The following is a 19,959-nucleotide window of genomic DNA, read 5'->3' as shown; positions in this document are numbered from 1 at the left end:
TCACAGGCCATCCCCTGTCCGCAGCAGTGAGGTGTGACCCCTTCTTCTCCAGCCCCAAGATGTGTCATCTCCTCTGAACCCCACCATGGCCACCTTATGTAACTGGCAGGTTTGTACTGGTGACCAGTTCCTGTAGCCACAGACAACTGGGAGGATTGTGCAGCTGAGGGACCGGGGTGGTGGAGCCTCATCCCAATGCTTCATCTGCTCACAAACAGGGCAGGAGGGATGGAAGGGGAAAGGGAGGGATGGAAGGGGGAAGGACATGAGCACCAGCACCAGGACTGGCCAGCAGTGCTGGGCTATGTCTCAGCCAGGGCCAGCCACCGTTTCCCAGGCTGTGATCCACGTGAGTGCTGCCACTTTTAGGGGCACACCTGAAAGTCCTAAAGGGCTGGAGTGTGACTCTGGGAGCAGTCCCTGCCCTGCCAGCCACCCCACGTGAATGGCTGCCATGGCTTTTCCCAGCCGGAGCAGCTCAGCCAGCCCTGTGATCCACCAGGACACGGAGCCGTGACTCCTGAGCAGAGCCACCTTGCCAGCCCTGTGATCCACTGGGATGTGGAGCTGTGGCTCCCAGCTGGAGCAGCCCTGTGATCCACTGGGATGTGGAGCTGTGGCTCCCAGCTGGAGCAGCCTGGCCAGCCCTGTGATCCACTGGGATGTGGAGCTGTGGCTCCCAGCTGGAGCAGCCTGGCCAGCCCTGTGATCCACTGGGATGTGGAGCTGTGGCTCCCAGCTGGAGCAGCCTGGCCAGCCCTGTGATCCACTGGGATGTGGAGCTGTGGCTCCCAGCCAACACAGCTTGGAGCAGACGGCAAAGCAGCGCTGGCTCACAAGCCGGGATGAGGGGCAAAGCCAACAAAGCTCTTCACGCCAAGGTCAGGGGTTCATGTCCCAGCCAGACACAAAATCCACAGGATCCCGACAGGAGCCAGTGTCCAGCATTGATCCACCACTGCATCTCCGTCTACATGGTGACATCACACCTGACACACAGGATCCCAAAAATCCCCAGCATTGCTTCAGAGCACCTGGGGCATCCCAAGTCCTCGATGCCTTGGGGAGAAGATGGGATTGGATTCTGGCCACCAGTGGGAGGCAGGTTGGGCTCCACTCCAGAAACAAAGCTGGTGGCCCAAGGCTGCTCCATCCTTGTGAAATCACTGAGCACTTTCTGCCTCCTCTGCCCCTCTCCCACCAACCCCTCCTGGGCTGTGTTTGGGACCCCTCCTCCTCTGCGGTGAGACAGGGGTGAGAAAGGAAACTTTTTTTTCCAAGCTGGAAGAGACAGAAAAGATTCCCTCTTTGCCAAATTTCTCCCAAGCCACCTTCTGTTTCCCATTAACAGCAAGGAGAAGAAGAAACCCTACAGCCCAGCTCCATGCTCCTCCCACCACTACTCCCATGGGCACTTGTCAACATCCCAGCAAAAAAAGGAGAATTAAAGCCATGCAACCTGTCTGGCCGTGACCCAGGGACCCGCAGAGCGAGGGCCGGCGGCGGGTGGAAAACAACCCCCCTGCTCTGCTCTTACATCTCCCCCATGGAAACTTTTCAACTCCAGTCGCTGGCAGGAGCCAGCCTGATCCCAGCTGAATTCCTTCCACTTACCAGCAAATAAATAGCAGTTAAATGAAAGGAAAGAGAAAAACACCCTTTTTTCAAAGGGGAAAACAAAGAAGTCAGGGAAAATAAATGGAGATGAAATGTTGTGCTGGTCACAGGCTCACGAAGATCTTTTTTCTTCCCAGTTGGGTACTTGACAGCCTTCCCTTTCAGCTAATTAAGGGATACTCAGAAACAAAAACACTTCCAGCCCTTTGCCAGCCCTGAGCATTAAGGGGAGAGCCCCAGCAGGCTGGACACCAAACCCAGGAGCCCTGGCCACAGCTCCTCACTCACCCAGGCACTGGTTTTAGACAAATAATTGCCACTACAGGACATCTGCGGCCTTCTCCCAGTCCTGGCAGATTTCTGTACAGCTTTTCCTCCAAACCCTCTGGTGCTGGACATGTCCAGTCTTGGAATCATAGAATTACAGAGCCATTTAGGTTGGAAAAGCCCTCTGAAACCCTTGAGTCTTAGTGTTAACCCAGCACTGCCCAGCCCATCACTAAGCCATGTCCCCAAGTGCCTCATCAATGTCTTTTCAATCTCTACAGGGTGTTTAATATATATCTGTACCTTCCCCCAGACAAGGGTCAGTCTTGAACTCCAAGTATTTCTCCCAACTAACACCTTCCCTGCTGCAAAATTTCCAAGCATCACTTTGCACCCTGCCCCTCACTGGATAGAGAAAACAGTTAATGACCTTGCGTTTTGCAGCTTTTGAGGCAGCTGAAGGCAGTGATGTGCCTTCTGTCCCCTGTCTCCTGTCAGGAGCCACCCCAGGCCAGGTTTCAGCACTGCTTATTCTCCTTTCTCTCCTCCACATCTCTCGGTCAGCCCAATCCTTTCCCATTGTGTGCTGGACGGGGATGGGGATGGAGATGACATGAAATTGTGTCAGGGCACGTTTAGGCTGCAGATCAGGAAAGGTTCTTCCCCCAGAGGATGCTGGTCACTGCCCAAGGAATGGAATGCCCAATGCTGCCAGAGCTCCAGGAGTGTTTGGACACCAGTCCAGGTGGCACCAGGGATGGCCAAGGTGGGATTGTTGGGGGGTCTGTGCAGGGCCAGGGGCTGGACTGGATGACCCTTGAGGGTCTCTTCTAACTTGGGCTATTCCATGATTCTATTGTCCTATGAGGCAGGGATGGGGATGAGGATGAGGATGGGGATGGTGTGGGAAGAGCCAAACCTCCCAAACACCCATCAGCCAAGGCTGGGGCATTTCCAGGATGAGTGAGGTTGGAAGAAAGCATCCCTGTGTTTTTCCCAGTGCCAACCACACACTCCACTGGCACTGCTGGCTCTGCCCTGCAGCATCATGTCCAGAGCCACCCCCACTCACAGCCACCCTCCAGAGCCCTCCGAGCTCCAGAGGAAAAAACACCGTGGCAACTTCAGCCTCAGCCCCACTGGAGCACAAACCCTGAAATGGGATTCCTCCCCTGTGGCACCCAGGCAGAGCCACCCACCCCAACATTACCAAAATATTTCAGTTATGTTACTTATTCCCTTACACCCAACACAGCCCAAATTTCCCTAAAGGCAAAGTCTGCCCCATACCCAACGATGCATGGGGCTGGAAATATGAAAGGGAAAATCGTGGTGGCTGCTCCAGGTGCTCTCTGAGGGGAGGTCCCTCCCCAGGCTGTGCAGGTGGCTTTTAAGTTGTTTTTCCCCCGAGGTTCACTCACAAAGGAGGTAACACCTCCCTCCATGGCCTCTTCCACCTCAGCTCTCCCCCACACTGGTGTCCCTCCACATTGTCCCAGGGCTCAGCCCCAGCCCCACCCCTCCCAAGGGCTGGCGTGAGGGACACGAGGTGATGACTGACCACACTGGACAGCCTCCTCCACTGAGAGAATATCTTTACCAATCAAAATAAATGAAGAAAAGCCATTTTTAAGCAGGCTGAGAAGAGCCCTGGGGCAGGCACAGAGTCATCCTGGGCTGACACACTGTCTGTGGGACAAAACAGCTCTGTGGTGGAACATCTGGGCTCTTCTCCTGATGGCCATCAGGAAATTATTTCTTTCTCCAGTGATGGAGAGTTTGCCCCAGGTCTGTAGCACAGAGCAGCACCTTTGGATAGCGCTCCTGGAGCCTATGGACCAGGAAAAAGATCACAACACTTGGGAATCATCACTGAACCAGACACCCAGAGGGCAAGAGAAGGGTAAAATATCCATGTGATTTTAATCTCTTGGAGCTTCCTTACATTAAAGACAACATTTGAAAACAACTGGATATCTCAGAGAAATACACCAGGCTGTCATTAAGCAAATCCGACCACTAAAGGAAAGTGAAAACCAGCAGTATTTTATCTAATTACTTTTTTTTTTTTTAGCCCAGCAAGAAGCAGGTTGCACCCCTTTGCCAACGGGCTGTCACTTTTGGCTGACCTGCTCTCATTTGAAAGTTTTTCAGACACCGGGAGGCTCCGGGGAAGGGCCAGCCCTGCCCTGTGGTGCTGCAGCAGAAGGGGCAGAGGCGAGGGGCTCGCAGCAGGATGAGCCCCCTGCTCCCCATCCCCATCCTGGGAACCCACCCCCAGCCCTGCAGCTACAGGAGCCACCATCCATACACATAAATACGCCTGTGTGGATCTATGCACACACTCACATCTGCATATAAATTAAAATCCAGGCCCCCGAGGGCCTGAGCCCACACGACAGCCACAGGCAGAGCTCCCTTGGAGCCACACAATGTTTAACGAGACCGGGGGGAACTGGGGACAGCCCCGACCACTCCAAGTGCCCCGCTGGCAAAGGGCTCTGAAGGCAGGTGAAACATTAATGTGCTTTCCTGGGGAAAAGCCTTCGCTTTTTGCTGCATCAAGGGCTTTGAAATGGAAATAAACAACAGGGCAGGTTAATGAAGGCTTCTGTCAGGTACTGGGTGAGGTTTGGTCCTGCCAGTCAGGGTTAAAAGCTTTACATCCCATCTTGGTGGCCAGGAAGCCTCCTCTTCCTCCCAATGGAAATATGGCTTTTTGGGGTAGGGGTGGGAATCAAAACTACCCCTGTCCTTACAAAATTACCCTGTCCCTACAAAATTACCCCTGTCCCTACAAAATTACCCTGTCCCTACAAAACTCATCCTGTCCTACAGGTGCCAAGGGTGGGATTGCTGTAGGGAGCACACCCCACGCTCCCAGTCTTGTTTTCAGCTGCCTGAGCCCCCCCTTCACCCATCTGTGCTCAGGGACAAAGGGAAAAGGGCGCTGAGAGGATTCAGCAGCGTGGAGCCGAGCCTGCCAGGATTTTGGGGTGTGGAGGGATGTGAGGGGCCAAACCCCTCTGCTCTCCCCAGCACGGATCCATGGGGAAGTGCCAGAGGACACCAACCCACCCGGCTCTGTGACAGCTCCTGAGGCGTCACCACCCTCCTCAGCCTCTGCAGTGACCCTGGCACGGGGCAGTCCCTGCCCAAGGGAGCTGGCACACACCTGTGGGGTGGCATTATGGACAGGCTGAGCAGGACAGGGGTGCTGGGTGCCAACAACAAAGGGAAGAGCAGTGACACCATGGCAAATACAGCAGGGCTGAGCAGAAGCAGCCACACATCACTGCTGCCCCTGTGCCCCTGTGCCCCTGCCCCAAAATCCCAAATCCCAATTGTTCCAGCTGGAGTTGTGGCAAAACGTCAAGAGTTTTCAACAGAGCCGAGCTGTGCTCCCCACAGCAACCACGGGCAAGCTGGAGCTGATATTGTCCTCTGAAAACACCCCTGCTGCAGCAGTGGTGCATTGGAGAGCAGAAAGTTGGGCATGCAGGACCCTGTGTGCGTCCCCACACGCTCTGAAGGGTCCCTGAAGCTCCAGCGTGCCCAGGAGCCCGAGAGGCCCAGAGGAGGGAGGGACAGGGCGATGGAGGCGCCGAGGCCCGGCAGTGCCGCTGTCAGCCCGGCAGCCGCGGGCCTGTCGGGACCACAGGGGCTTTGCAGAGCCAGGCAGAGGCTCGTTTCTGTCTCCTCTGCGAATGAGGCTGATCCCAGCTGCTTCTCGTTGAACCAGTCTGACCATCAGCTGAGCCAAAACCGATTCATTCATAAGAAAATTGGGAAAGGAGATCGACTCATCACCCTGACTAATGGGGAACCCGGCCAACAACCTGCTGCTTCCACAGCAGCCCCACATCCTGCCTGCTCGGTTCTTCATCATCCTCCCCAGCTCCGGCGCTCAGGGGAAGCTCCGGCCCGGTGCAGATGGATAAAGTGTTGGAATCTGTGGTATTGATGATCCCAAGACTGTAGAAAGTCTCTGTCTTTCTGCCCCACTGCCAAAGAAGAAGCCATAATTCGTCTGTGCTGATTTCAAGGCTGTTTATTCTGTTTATCTCTAACATGTTCTGCTGCCCTGCCGCAGCTCTGTCCTGCAGGGCAGCGTGTGGGGCTCTGCCCTCAGTGGGATGTTACAAACATTAAATACCACAAACTACCTGTGCTGGATTTACAATAACGTGCCAATATCTGTCACCTACGTTGGACAGTGTGTGCCCAGCCTGAACCAACAGAAAAATGCCAACACCACAGTGAAACATGGAGGGCATGAAGAAGGAGAAAAAGGACAAGACACACCCAATTTCCTCCATCTTGTCCCCTTTGAACCCCTAATCTAGAATCCTAAAATTTTACTTTTGCACCCGTGCCACACTTAATTATTAGTGATTTCAAACACTCAGAGCTTGTAATTGATCCTGTAAGATTGAAAACTCTTTTCCATGGACAGAGATCACAGCCAGTGTCTCTGGAGGCTCTGTCCAGGGGGGTTCCTGACCCCTGCCAGGGTCCCAGAGCTGCCAGGGCAGCCAGAGGGAAGCTCTGGATTCCCACAATAAAGCAGGAGTTATCTCCTGCAGAAAGTGTCGGCGCGTGGCCGGGGCTGGGATCAGCCGGCAGCGCCTGGCATTTTGCAATAGCTGATTCCTGATTCGGAAGCAGAGGAAACATTAAAGCCCTCAGAGCCATCGCTTTCCACGCTGCTCTGCCTTGCATCATCTTCCCAACAGCTTTTAGGGTTGTTTTTTATCTCCGTCCTTCTTCATCCGGCAATAAAAATCTAAACAACCGCCTTTGTGGAGTAGGAAAACTCTGCCTGCTGTAAAAATTGTTTTCTGTGGGGTTTTGTTTTGCGTCATTTTTGTTTATGAGGTCAGTGGAACACAAACTGTGACAGGGGGAGGCTGCAGATGGTGGGGCTGGGAACCCTGGGGTTGGGAGGATGCTGTCCCAAGGGAGACAAATGAACTCTGAAGACCAGTCTGGGGCTAATCTTATCTCCAGATGGAGATTAGAAGATGGGTCAGCAGGAGTTAACAGCCCAGCACAGGGGTCAGAGCAGAACCTGAAGTGCCTCCTCTCCAGGCTCTTCGCTTCATGCTTTGGTTGATGAACTGAAGCAGGGCAGAGTTTAACAGCTTTAAAAACATCTGCCATGATTTCTTAGCTTTGGGCAACACATTGGATTTTATACAAATCTCCCTTAATAAAGGTCCTCTCCTAAAATGCAGATCCCAAGGGAGTTTCAGCTCTCCCAGTCAAAAGCCTGTCACACCATCCCTTGTCCCCAGCTCACCTGAGTTTTTATCACCTGACCCTGCAGACATCAGGACAAGCAAGGCAAACTTCAATTCTTGGTGAGAAACCCACCCTGGGTCTTGAAAATCCCCATTTTTAAGGCAGAAAAGCACCAGCCAGGCCAGTTTGGGTGGGGAAATGCCCCAAATCCTGACACTGGGAGGGCTCAGCCTGCTTGACGGTTCCACAGGAGTGGAAAGTGGGACCACGTGAGTCAGAGACAAGCAGAGCTCTGCATATAGCAGAAAACGTCTCTCACCTCTCCCACACCACCCCAGCAGGCTGCGGAACAGTTGCCAAATATAAAATTTTCATTTTCCCATCTGGGTTCCAGGGCAGTGATGGAGCATTTCGCATGTGACACTGAGAGTGGAAAAGCCTGGTGCAAAGGGATTCATTAGGATTCATCCCCAGCTGTTCCTCCCAGGGGCACCCAGACCCCCAGAATCAGCCCCATGGGCTCGTGCAGCCGTGAGCGTGCGCCCCACACCTGCTGAGCGGGACAGGAAAAACCTGCAAGGGATGGAAATCTCATTCCCAAGGTGCAAGGGAAAAGCTGTTCACAAAGCTGTTGACAACAGCCCTGTCAGTCCTCACCCCTTCCCCTCCCAGGCTGGGTTCTCACAGATTCTGAAGCTTCCCTGGCATCAGGACAGTCAGCACAGCTTCTATTTAATGCTGAATTTCCCCCTGGGTAGGGGAGAGGAACAGGCAGGAGGAGCCTCACAAAGATCTCAAACCTCCAGCAGTGCTGAGGCTCCAACGGGTTTATATTGGAAAAAAAAAAAAGAAACCAAACAGTGCCGATATTCCCTCCTTGGCAACGGCCTACCCTGATACCACTCCTATTACTATACTCTGCAATTAAGTGTTAAAGCTGTAATTGCCTTATCTGATGCTGCTGGGCACAACAGCAAAGCAGGAGCTGGCCTCAAATTCATCACCCTGGGCATTTTAAAGCCACCCTGTCTGAAAGGGTTCTCCTGCTTGGTGGGCAGATGGACAGATGGGACCCTACAGCAGCTTCCCCCCTGCGAACAGGGCAGCAGCATCAGCCCTGTGCCCATGCCCAGCCCCAGCCAGGGTGGGAGCACAGGGAACAGAAGGAGCAGCTCTGAGTCCGCTCTGGCTGTGGGAAGGCAGAAGCAGATGGTGGAGGGACCAAACCCACATCCCCAGCGACTCCCCCAGCCCTTCCCACATCCCTGCTCCAGCATCCTGGGGAGCAGCACCAGGCCAGGCAGCTGGGACAGCCTGACAGGGCCAGGGCAGTGAGAGCAGCCCTCCAGTGTGGCTCCAGCTGTACCAGTGGGACTGGGGCACTGGATTTAGAGGAAGGGACCCCAATTTTCCAGCCTGATGCCTTGGCATAAGGAGCAAAGGCCATAAAAAGCCCAACTTGAGACTTCCATTCACACGTTCATCACCTCCAAAGGAGCTCTGACAGGCTGTGGCATCTTCCCAACAGCACCAGCCCTGATTTCAGCTGCTTTAAAGTCTGGTGTCCCCGGAAGCCTAATCCTTACCATTCTTCCAAGCTTTTTCCTATTTGCCCTCAACACCGATCCTGACCCCGGGAGCTGCCACCAGAACCTCGGGAAAGAAAACTCCAAAACCCTCGGTGAGTGAGCATCTCCCAGAAGTGCTCCGACCCCCTGGCCAGTGCAGGGCAAAGGCTCCGTGCCCCTGCAGCCCAGCCCAGGGGCTGTGGAGAGGGGCACCGTGCCCCCCTGGCAGGGTGGGCAGGATCCCGCCGGGGAGCAACCACAAGAAAGGCCCAGGCGATTTGCATCGTTAGCATTCTTTCCCTTTTAATAACCCAAGGTGTTACCAGCAACACTGTTGCTGATTTTTATCTCCGCAGCGCCTTTTAAGAGCTCCAATTTGTTTTTCTTGGAGATCTCATTTTGTTTTATTAAAGCTGACACCGAAGAAGGAAAAGGAGACATTCTGGGCCCAGAATGAAAATATCCCGTTAAAAAACCCTGTATTATTTTCTTGGAAATGTTTCTCCGTTGACTTTAATTAAGCTCTCCCCGTGCTCGCGAGCTTGGCGTGCTTGGCTCTCAGGCAGGTTTAATCCCAGACAAGCTCCCCACACCCCCAGCTGTCCCCACTCCCACAAATCTTAAGAAAGAAAATTGGGCTTTGCTAAAATACACGGATTAATAGCTGGCCCACCATCAAGAACATCCTGACGTTGCCTTTTCGTCACCAGTCACAGCGTAAGCACACGGCTGCAACAGCTCTGCTCGCCTTGCCAGCACATCCAACAAGCAGCTTTACTCCCTTATTTTTTTGTTCTCTTTTATTTCATTATACTTTTATTGCCATTGCAAGGCTGGTGGGATGCAATTCCTGTGCCTGACTGTGCCCCAGAGCTACCAGGGGAGGCGGGTGGCCACAGCCTGGCTCTGGTGACCACTGTGCCACTGCTGAGCCTTGTGCTGGGTGCTGCCGTAAAATCAATAATTACCCCCCTTCCCTTGGTAGAAGGAAGCTCTTTAGGATGATTGCAAACACTCCAAAAGTTGGGAAATCCCAGGAGGGAGCTTGTCTGGGCATCATCTGGAGCATACCCATTATGTAATTACCGTCAATCTTTAATCACAGATGATACTTTTCCATCGGACTCAAATCAGACGGAGCATGGGAAGCACAATCCTCACTGAAGGAGCTGCCATTAGATGTGATTCCCACCTCACTGGACTCCAGGTTTATTCCCACTTCACTGAGCTCGCCCTGCTTTGCACGGGTTTTGCACAAAAACCCCCTCTGGCTCCCTGGCAAACACCCACATCCCCCCAAGAGGGAAGGATTTTGCCTCCCTTTACACTTGGGATCTGCTAGTGGACAAATTAAGGCCAAGATCTTGAAACAAAAGCTCTGTTTTGGTGCCTGGTGTGACATGACCAAGAAAAGGGTCTTTGGGGATGTCAGTGGGCAGGATGGCCACATGCCCTGGGTCCCCAGCTCAGCTGGTCCCTGGGATGGGTGGTGGGTGCTGCTCAGAGCAGGTTCCTTGGCTGCAGGCACTGTGGTAGGGCTGTTTCTCCTCCTCGGGAAGGGCCCTGGTGTTTGCCCGGGGCCAAGCCCAACAAGTCAGCCCATGCAGAGAGCGCCCGAGCCGCTCCAGAGCACGCGGGGCTGCCCCCCCGAGAGGCTCTGCAGGGAATCCTGGAACGGCTTGGGATGGAAGGCACTGCCAAGATCCAGGTCCAACCCCACTGCCACAGGCAGGGACACCTTCACTGGACCAGCTCGCCCAAAGCCCCATCCAACCCAGCCTCGGCAAAGCAAGCAAACTCATCATGAACTGCCAAATCCAAACTCAGAGCCAAAAAATCCCAAAGATGCAGAGCAGCAGGGTTTGGTGAGCTCATCTCCTCCAGTGTGAGGTTTTGCAGGCCAGATTCTCCCAAAACCAAGCACTGAGCCCAGAACAGCCTCCCCACCTGGCTCTGGGGTGCTGCACAGGGAGATCCCATTGCAGCCGTGGGGTGCAGTGCCCCTCTGCCTGCGCCCTGCAGGGTGCAGGGATGGAGGTATGGGATAGCCCTGATGGGGTGCTGGGGCTGCCCCCCTGCCACAGCGTCTCTCAGTGACCCCACACGGGGCTGGGAGGCTGCTCACAGCATGCTGGGCTGCTCCTTGCACAGAGGCCAGCGTGGCGTGGCATGGCATGGCATGGCATGGCATGGCACAGCTGCCAAGGACGCCCAAGATGAGTTCCAGCAGAACAACTCAGGGCTGTAACCCAGCAGCTCTTCCCAAGGGTTTTTCCCCGCGTTTCATCCCGCTCCAGCTCTTGAAGGATGTGCTGGGCACACGGGGCAAGCTCGTGCATCGGGTAATTTTTGAGGGATCTACAACTAAAAGGGTAAGGGCGGCAGGAAAACCCCGCAAACGTGCGGGTGGAATGCAGGGCTGTGCCACCCTGCCCGCGGGGTGCACGGGGGAGGCCGGGGCAGCGCAGGAGCGGCCGCGGGGAGCCCCGGGCGGGCCGGGCGTGCGGGCAGCGCCGGCCCCGCGGCTGGCAGGACCTGTTGTGCGAGGTGCCGGGGAGAGGCTGGAATGGCTCTCGCCTTCGAGCGTGTTGCAGCAATTCCCAGCACACGTCATGGGGGTTTTGCAACCGCCCCAACTGTCTCGGGGTGGATGCGCCGAAAGGGCCGCGGAGAACCGAGCGCTCCGGTGCCCGCGGCGGGCACGGCAACGGCCCCTGGCCATGCCCAGCTTGGCACACACCTCTCCACCAGCCCTTCATCCGCAGGGCTGAATGCCAAAGGGCAGCATCTCCTTCCCTGGCAATAGGGAATAATCAATCCTTCGAGGAAGAGGAAGGGAAAACCCAACAAAGCCCTGCTGTGGTGGGTGCAGCAGCCTGTCTGTATACATGCTGCACTGGTGTCCAGTCTTCTTGGCCCATTGCCATGGTGATGCCATGGGATGCACATCCCATGGAGATTCGGGGAAAAGTGATTCCTCAGGGAAAACACCGGCTGCAAGATGTGGGTGCGTGGCCTCTGTGTCAGCTGGGAAATTCTGGCATCCTCCTCTGTGCTCTGACCCGCTCATAAGAAACCCCTGAAGGGTGATCATTCCAAAAACAGTGAGTGGGAGACACTGAGGTATTTGGTGACGTGCCAGAAAATTCCGTATGGCACCCGGACAGCAGCCAGCAGTGGGCAGAACACCAGTATGGTTGGACTTGGTGATCTTAGAGGCCTTTTCCAAACTATTCCTTGATTGTGGAGCCGGGGTAGAGTCTCATTTGATTCCAGAGAGGGGGCACAGCTTTGGAAGTGCCCATGGCATCTGCCACCAATGTCCCCAACAGCCGCGTGTCACCTCATCTGGCCGCGCTGTCCCCCTGCTGCTGGCCTGTGCCACGCTGCCTGAGGTCCCCAGGAGTGACTGGGATTAAACAGCAAAAGGCTCCTCTGGGCTCGAATCCAGACGGTGCCAAATCCTGCCAGGCACAGCAGCAGTGCCGCTGTCCCACCGGGGTCACCGTCCTGCAGGCAGGAGCGGGGCTGGCTCGTGCCACCCAGGGAATTTCCCTGTGCACACCATGGGATAAAAAACCAGCCCTGGGAGGTGAAACCCAGGCAATTCCTCCTTCCCCAAACTGCCCTCCAGGGAATTCAGCTCCACATCCACCAGTCCTGGTGGTCCCCATCACACCACCAGATCTTTTGGAAGACTGGTTCTGGTGGGATGGGGTGATTGATAGTGCTGCCTCACAAGTGGGATAATCCCTGGGAATAGAGTCTGAAGACTCTGGATAAGCAGGGAGAGAGCCAGAGGGGTGTCCCAGGGACACGGGCAAGTGACAAGGCTCATGTGAGCCATGCCCAGCCAGTCCCTGGGCACTGCCAGCGAGGTCAGCGGCGCCTCCCAGCCACAGGGTTTGGTCCAGCCTGATAGGTTAGGTCTGGTCTAAGGTGTAGGGTGAGAACCATCCCAGCTGATGGGCGGCTTCCAGCTGCTGAGGGGTTTTAAGGGAATTAAAGGGTGACTTTTCAAATTTGTGATTTCTCCCCAAAAGAGGAAATGAAATGGTTCCTTTGCCTTGCACTGCATCACTCCCCGTTGTCACTTCGTGCCACCATATACATCCCAGCCCTGTGATCTGCAGCACTAATCCCTTCACCCCCCAATCGCTCCTCCTCCTCCTGTTCCCAGCTCTGTCTCAGTGATGGATTTGCAACTCAGCACCTTCAAATTTTAACCTGTGATCCAAACCCCACAGAGTAGAGCTGGTTTTGTTCATTTAATTGCAGATAAAAGGACCAGAAAACTCCAAACCAACTGCACAAGTCTATGTCTCACTTCATAGGCCACAGGAGCTGCCACCGCTCAAGGACAATAGCCACCAGGAAATACAACCTTACATCTTCTTGGCTGGCTGGTGGAGGACACTTAAAAGTAAATTAAAAAGCACTAAAATGGCAAATGTGCTAGCTGAGAGGGCCCCTGCAGTCTTGAAAAACAAGAACCTCCCTTAGAAACAGCACTCCGGCCTCCTAATAACCTTAATCGCTCCCGACAGCCCCAAGAACCAGGTTTAACAACATGACTGGGCTTTGTTTGCTTTTCAGGCTGCTTTATCTCACACGGCACCTTGCAATCAGCTCAGGCAAAACCCCAGTTCCTCTGAAACTCCCCCGTTTCCCTGTAGTCACAAACTCCAGCTCCCAAAACAGAGGCCGGGGCAGAGCCTGGTGCTGGCACGCTGGCATCCCACCACGGGAAACCCCCAGTGGATCTGGGAAGGTTCTGTGCTGCCCTTTGTACTCGCCAGCTTGCAGGGCAAGGTAATAAAAACATCTTTTTTAATATCTTCTTGCTGGATTTACATTCCCATCTGGGCTACATAAATATTGTTCATGTCAGCGCGTCCCTCCGTGGGGTTAGAGGAGGGTTGGGAGCCCGGATGGACATGGGAAAGGCCCCAGGAATGCTGAGGCCCACAGCATCCTTGGACAGTAAAGCTCAGAAACAGCATCAGCACAGCACCCTGGTAATCAGTAAAAGCTCCACATCCTGCAGATTTGGGTAAGCAGATGACAACCACAGTGTCACCTTCAGGAGATGGGAGCCTCCAAAAGGCCAGCAATGGACAATGACCCCATCACCCCAATTTAGCTGGGATCATGTCCAAGAATTACCTCTTGCAATCAAAGCAATGTGGCCAAAAGGTTGAGGGAGGAGACTCTCCCCCTGCTCTAGAGGTGCTTTAAGAGAGCTGGACAGGGAGAGGACAAGGGGGAATGGCTTCCCACTGCCAGGGGGCAAGGTCAGATGGGATATTGGGAAGGAATTCCTCCCTGGGGGCTGGACAGGCCCTGGCACAGGGTGTCCAGAGCAGCTGTGGCTGCCCCTGGATCCCTGCAAGTGTCCCAGGCCAGGCTGGACACTGGGGCTTGGAGCAGCCTGGGACAGTGGGAGGTGTCCCTGCCATGGCAGGGGTTAGAATGTGGTGATTTTTAAGGTCCCTTCCAACACAGAGCACTCTGTATTTACCCTCACCTTGGGATTTCTCTTCCCAGCTCCTAAAGCTCCAGCCACGCTCACCCACCCCCAGAATCTTCTTCAGTCCAGACAGGAGTGCAGGGCTTCTCCTTCCCCTCTTTCGTATGACTGCTAGCACTGAAATGCTTTGTTTTCTCCAAAAAAAAACTTTGTTCTTTCTTACCAAGCCTTCATTACAATGCTGGAGTAAAAACAGCCTTTTCCAGCTGTGCTCACCTGTCCTAAGGATGTGAAATCGGCACAAAGAAATTCCCCAGCAAAACGGATGGGAATTGAGGAATAAAGGTGACATCAGCCCTGCCCGGCTCAGGATCTGGTGACTCAGGGACTGTGGGCCGTGCACCATTCCAGCTTCCCTAAGCACAGGGAGCTCCAGCAGCCTCTGCTCCCTGTCTGGAGCTGGGCTAAAGGGGGAAGCTGTTCCCCAAGTTTTTGCACACAGATCAGGGGATGCTGATGGACACAGATATGCACTCAGAGGAGCTGCAGCCAAACCAGACCAGCTCCTCAGGCCATCTCTCCAAATGCTTTCAGTTCCATTTCCAGGCACCAAAACATTAAATATTAAGCGAAGAGAGTTAATCTATATCTGGGATATTGACACAAAGCAGAGGAGGGGAGAAGATAAATAGACCATGAAAAAAAACCAAACCAACAAAATCTGTGTGCCTCTGCAGGCTGTCTCACCAGGGCTTTCCACACCTCAGGTACGGCACAAAGGATGTGTTTGGAGGAACAAGATGCACCAAGAAATGTCACTCTCCTGGCTCTGCCCAGGTGGCTGGAACACCCTCTGGGACCTTTGGGAGGCTCCTTGGCTGAGGGCACAGCCCTGGTCGGGGACAAGGCCACCTTGTTGTCCCCCCTCCCAAGCTTGGGGCACATCCAACGGTGGCAGAGCAGACACTGAGGTAAGAAGGTTCGTGCCCTGCCGATGCTCACCAGGACTGTGCTGCCACTCAAAAGGGCTTTTGGAGATGAGGAAGATGAGGGTGCTGGGCTGGCTCATCTGGCCCTTGGCTCAGTGTCAGCCCTCACTGTGGGATCAGCACCGGGACAGCCACGGATCCGTGGATCCCTCAGCACAGGAACGAGCCTTGTACAACCGGAGGCAAACGTCACCACTCATCTCCCAGCAAACACCCTCAAGCATCACTCAACACCTCTCCAGCAAAGCTGGATTTTTTTTTTTCCTGGCTGAGTGTTCACATGTATATTATTTTTTTTATTCCAGTCTCAGCATTCCTCCACTCCCCCCGCAAGAAAACAAACCTGAAAGCACAGAGAGCGCCTTGCAGGCCCCGCGCTGGCGTCCCGCGGGGAAGGGGCACGCGGTGGTCGCAGCAGCCCGCCCGCCCCAGCCCGCCGTGCTTGTTGACATAGGCAGCACAGTATATTTCTTTAAAGAGAGGAGCCTATGCATTCGATGCATTGCTGCCACGGGGTTTGTTTTCAAAGCCTGACCCCAGACCTGAACTCCACAGATCCTGCGTTTCTCAAGATCAAACGCAAGAAAATGTGACCAATGCAAACAAGAAATAAACCTTGATAATTATAGCCGGGGCGGCTATTGTTTAGTGCCGACTAGCACCCGCTTTAGCATAAACAGAACCCTATTTTTAAAGGGATGCCTGACCAGCTGACAGCATTACTCCCCATTTTGCCTCCAAACCCTCTGTTTGATAGAAACCCACCTCCCTGAGACCTGCGGAGGTTTAAGAGCAGAGACAAAAGGCTGAGCCATGCCCACAGCCATACTGGATGCTGGGGCTGGAGCAGGGAGTGGATCCTCATCCTCCCAACCTGCTCCCTGTTGGCGGGGGATGAGGGGCTCCCTGGGGTCCGGCTGCTGCCTGCAGCTGGCGGGCTCAGAGTGACGTCGGAGGACAAACAGACAGCACCGGTCTTTTCAGGAAGGCCATATCACTTAGTGCTTGGAAAGGAGCTACGATATTTTCCTGATTATGTTTGCACGCAAACGAGCGCCGCGGGGAAATTATGCAATGCTGAGCGGGGAGGGGTGGGAGCGAGGGAGGAAGGGCTGGAGGGGGGCTCCGGGCTGCACCCCACTGCCCTCAGCCCCAGCCAGTGCAGCTGCAGCCCCGGAGGTGCCGCAGATGGATCCGCCACCGCCGCCGGAGCCTCGGCACCGCAGCCTCGGAACCACGACTCAGTTATTAACGGCCTCTTCATTAAACACCCAGACCAAAATGCAGATATTTGTCACCCAGGCAATTTAATTACCCAGCCTGGGTTCACCTAGCACACCCACACGCCTTTCTTTTTGGAGGCCTCTGTGCGGTCATAGCCTTAAATAAATAGATGGCAGGAGCAAGAGGCAGATGCTGACTCCTACAACCTCTGTCTTGGGCACAAAGCCTTTAAACCACCAGAACTTGCAGTATTTAATTTCTTTTGTTACCGCTTTTACCTTTAGAGCCCTGCCTTAGGCTTTCTAGATACAATCACATGCAGCAGGAAACAGAGAGCTACACTATGAGCTTCCTGGGCATCACATGCGCACACACACAACACACACACACACTCCCAGCCCATCCATCACCCCAATTACAACTGCCCACACGTCCGCAGCTCGCTGTGGCACTCTGTTAGTACCCGTAATTACACAGTCCCATCGTTTCCCTGGTAAGAGTATCACGGAGTTAATTTGGGATTCTAGATGTGGTGGATCGCGTAATGAATTTCATCCTGGCGCGCTCCCCGCTGCACTCGCCAGCCATGCGCCAGCTGAGGGAGGGAGCGTGGGCAACGCTGGTCCCCAAAACAAGGCTTTAAGGTCCTTACACAGCCCTGGCACTCATCTCTCCCCTGCACACTCCTGGCTGCTGCCCACGTCCCAGCCAGAGTCAGGACAGCACCACAGGCAGGTTCCCTCAGTATCAAGTGCTCATCTCCACTTGGCAGATGAGAGCAAGGGGGACCACGGGTGTCCATCACAAGGATGGATGTGATCTTCCAGGGGGGACAGCAGGACCTGGGACAAGGCTGGGCCTCCCAACACCGGTGTCCAGCTGGGACCACCACGCCAGCAGGCTGGTGTCCCTCTGCCAAGTCTACTTCAACAGCAGGGTCCTGGCAGCAAGAAACAACCCTGTTCTCCGTATTAACCCTACCCAGTCTGCACCCTGGCGAGGCCTGTCGGTCCTACCAAAACTGGGTAGGTCCCACCAAGGCTGGGTGCGGTCCATGGATCTTGCTTTTCAGGGATGTGAAATGCTGGAGACCCCGCGCTGCCCTCGGAGTGACCGCGCAGGTGGCGCTGCCAGCCCTGCCCTGTGCCGGCCGTCCCATGAATGGACACGGCTCGGAGGGAGCGTCCCAGCGGGGCAGATGCTCTCCTGGAGCCAACCCCGGCCAACAAAGCACACAGATAGAAAGCTTGAAAACTCACGAAATAGAACAATAACAAAGAAAACTAGAGGGGGTGGCTCACACCCAGCAGCTGATTCACCAGTGCTGCTCTGCTTTACCCCAAGACACACCGGCAGGACAAGCTACGGGCGTGTTTTTCAGCCGAATTACTTTTAATTGAGTACATAGGAGCTTAGAAACACATGATGCTGTCGGAGATAAATATAGCCACGGCTACGAGGATAGAGGGGGCAGGGAGCAATCGAGGTTCCACACAGCCGACAAGGAGCTTCCAGCTCCGGGAGGCAGCGCCGGCCGCGCCGCCGCACCTTTCCCCGCTCCTCTCGGGCAGCCCCCGCCCGCACTGCCCGGCCGCGGAAGGGGCCGCGGAGCCCATACCTGTTTTAAACTCTAGCGCCGGATCCTTCTTCTCCTCGCCCAGGTCGCTCTGCAGCATCATGTAGAGGATCCCGAAGGAGTTGTGGATGCCGAAGATGGAGCCGTTGCACCAGGCGGCGGCGAAGACCACCACCCAGCCGAAGCCGCCCTCGGGGGGCTGAAAGGGCGCGGCGACCCCGCTCTGTCCCTGCTCAGCCGCGGCCCCGGCCCCGGCCCCGGCCCCGGCCCCGGCCCCGGCCCCGGCCCCGGCCCCGGGCTCGCTCTCGCCCGCCGCCGCCGCCGGCACCTTCTCGTCGCGTTGCGCCATCGCGGCCGCGCTCCGGCCGCCGCCCGCCGCCCGACTGCCCCGCAGCCGGTCCCACATGCCCGCCGCCCCCCCCGGCCGGCCCCCCCGCCCGCCCCCTCCTGCCGCAGCCTCACTCCCCGCCTCCCCTCCGCCGCCTCCATCCTCCTCCTCCTCCTCCATCGCGCCGCTCGGCCCCCGCGTCCCTACCTGCGGCGGGGGCCGCCCGCCCGCCCGCGCCCCCCTCCCGTCCCCCCGCGGCGCTCAAAGGCGGCCCCGGGCCCGGCCGCGGCCCCGCATCGCCCGCCGAGCCGCCGCGCCGCCCCCGCCGCCGCATCCTGCGGCGGGCCCGGCCCGGGGCGGGTCCCCGCCAGCGCCGCCCCCGCGGGGCCCGGCGGGGCCGGGGGGCAGCAGCGAGCGCTGGGGGAGCCAACGCCGCCCCCCGGCCCCGCACGGCGCCCCGGCCGCGGCGCATCCCGCGGGGCATCCCGCGGGGCATCCCGCGGGGCTCTCGGTGCCCCGCTGGGGATGCTGCCGCTCCCTCCGCCCCGCGGCGAAGCCCCCGGAGCCGCCCGAGCAGGTGGCGAACAGCCGGCGAGGGGATGCGTTTCCTCCCACGCCGGGCAGCCCGGTGGGATTTTTGGCGTGCCCTACCCCGAAGAGTTCGGAGAGCTCTGTGTGACACCAACCCGGCTTCTCGCCGGGGGAAGCCGCCGGCATCACCCCGGCACCGGGGCTGTCCCCAGGGCCGCGGGTCACCCCACGCTGCCTTCCCCTGGCGGGATAGCAGCGGCCACCCAAACCAAATGATTTTGGGAGCTGTTCCCTCGCCTCTGACTTGTTTTGCAGCAAGCTCTGCTTTTCCCCTTCTTTCAATAAATAATTACGAAGCCACCAATATATTAAAGCCTGTCTTTTCACACGCTGAAGGTATTTATGCTTTCATATACGCCAAGTCTGAGTTATTATTCTTTCTTTCCCCTAATGGCTGTGTCAGTGTCAGATTCCTATCAGAGTAAAATAATACATCCCAACCTCCCGCTGCTCTTTCTTTACCTCCAGGGATATTAATTACAGGGCAGGGTGCGGAGCGGCGGGGAGGCGGCGGCAGGGCCACACCACCTCCCTGCCTCTCCCAAGCCGGAGAGCAGCGCTCGGCCACGGGCTGCGGCTTGCGAACACTTTTGTCTACGTGCTGCGGCTCGCCGGGCTTGGAGAACCCCTCTGGGACACGGCTGCAGCCAGAAAAAACCTCTCCTCGGCCTTCCCGCCGGCAAATCACTGCCAGCCCCATCGCCATCCGCTTCCTCCCGGGCAGAGGATGAGGAGCAGCGGCTCTGCCCGGCTCTGAGCAGCCGCCGTGAGCGATGGCGAGAGCCGAGCCGGAGGGATGCGCCCATGGGGAGCGCGGTCTCCTCGCCTCGCCTTCCCTCCTGGGCACGGCGCCGCTGGAGGAGCCCAAATCCCCCCAGCACGGTGGGCTGCCCGCTGGGAACGCCGCGCTCAGGTCAGCCTCGCTGCTGGAGGAACTGCATTTTTATTTCCCTTCCTCCCTGGTGGAGTCTCCTCCCCGGATCCCCATCTCCACAGCGCGGCCGGGGGAGGCTTGGGAGGTTTGGAAGCATCTTCCACTGCCCTCTGCCGACACAACGAGCAGCTAAATTTTAATTTCCGCATCA

General features: G+C 56.3%; 1 protein-coding gene across 2 annotated transcripts in view; it reads right to left on the bottom strand.

Annotated features, from left to right (window-relative positions):
• The window catches only part of SLC16A2 (solute carrier family 16 member 2), a 40,757-nt gene extending 22,186 nt beyond the window's left edge, over positions 1–18,571 (bottom strand). The window contains exons 1-2 of one of the 2 annotated variants that reach the window (XM_072929254.1): positions 18,491–18,571; positions 17,998–18,154 (exon numbers count right to left, since the gene is read on the bottom strand). In XM_072929254.1, the coding sequence (XP_072785355.1) occupies positions 17,998–18,058 (61 nt within the window). In that variant the 5' untranslated portion in view covers positions 18,059–18,154; positions 18,491–18,571. Of the gene's footprint in view, positions 1–17,997; positions 18,377–18,490 lie in introns of those variants that run through there. The other variant, XM_030272877.4, reaches the window with a different exon arrangement.
• Between the last annotated feature and the right edge of the window lie 1,388 nt (positions 18,572–19,959).

The sequence above is a fragment of the Taeniopygia guttata genome, chromosome 4A (genome assembly GCF_048771995.1).
Source record: "Taeniopygia guttata chromosome 4A, bTaeGut7.mat, whole genome shotgun sequence".
Classification (NCBI taxonomy): Eukaryota; Metazoa; Chordata; class Aves; order Passeriformes; family Estrildidae; genus Taeniopygia; species Taeniopygia guttata.
This window is presented reverse-complemented; position numbering and strand designations above follow the sequence as displayed.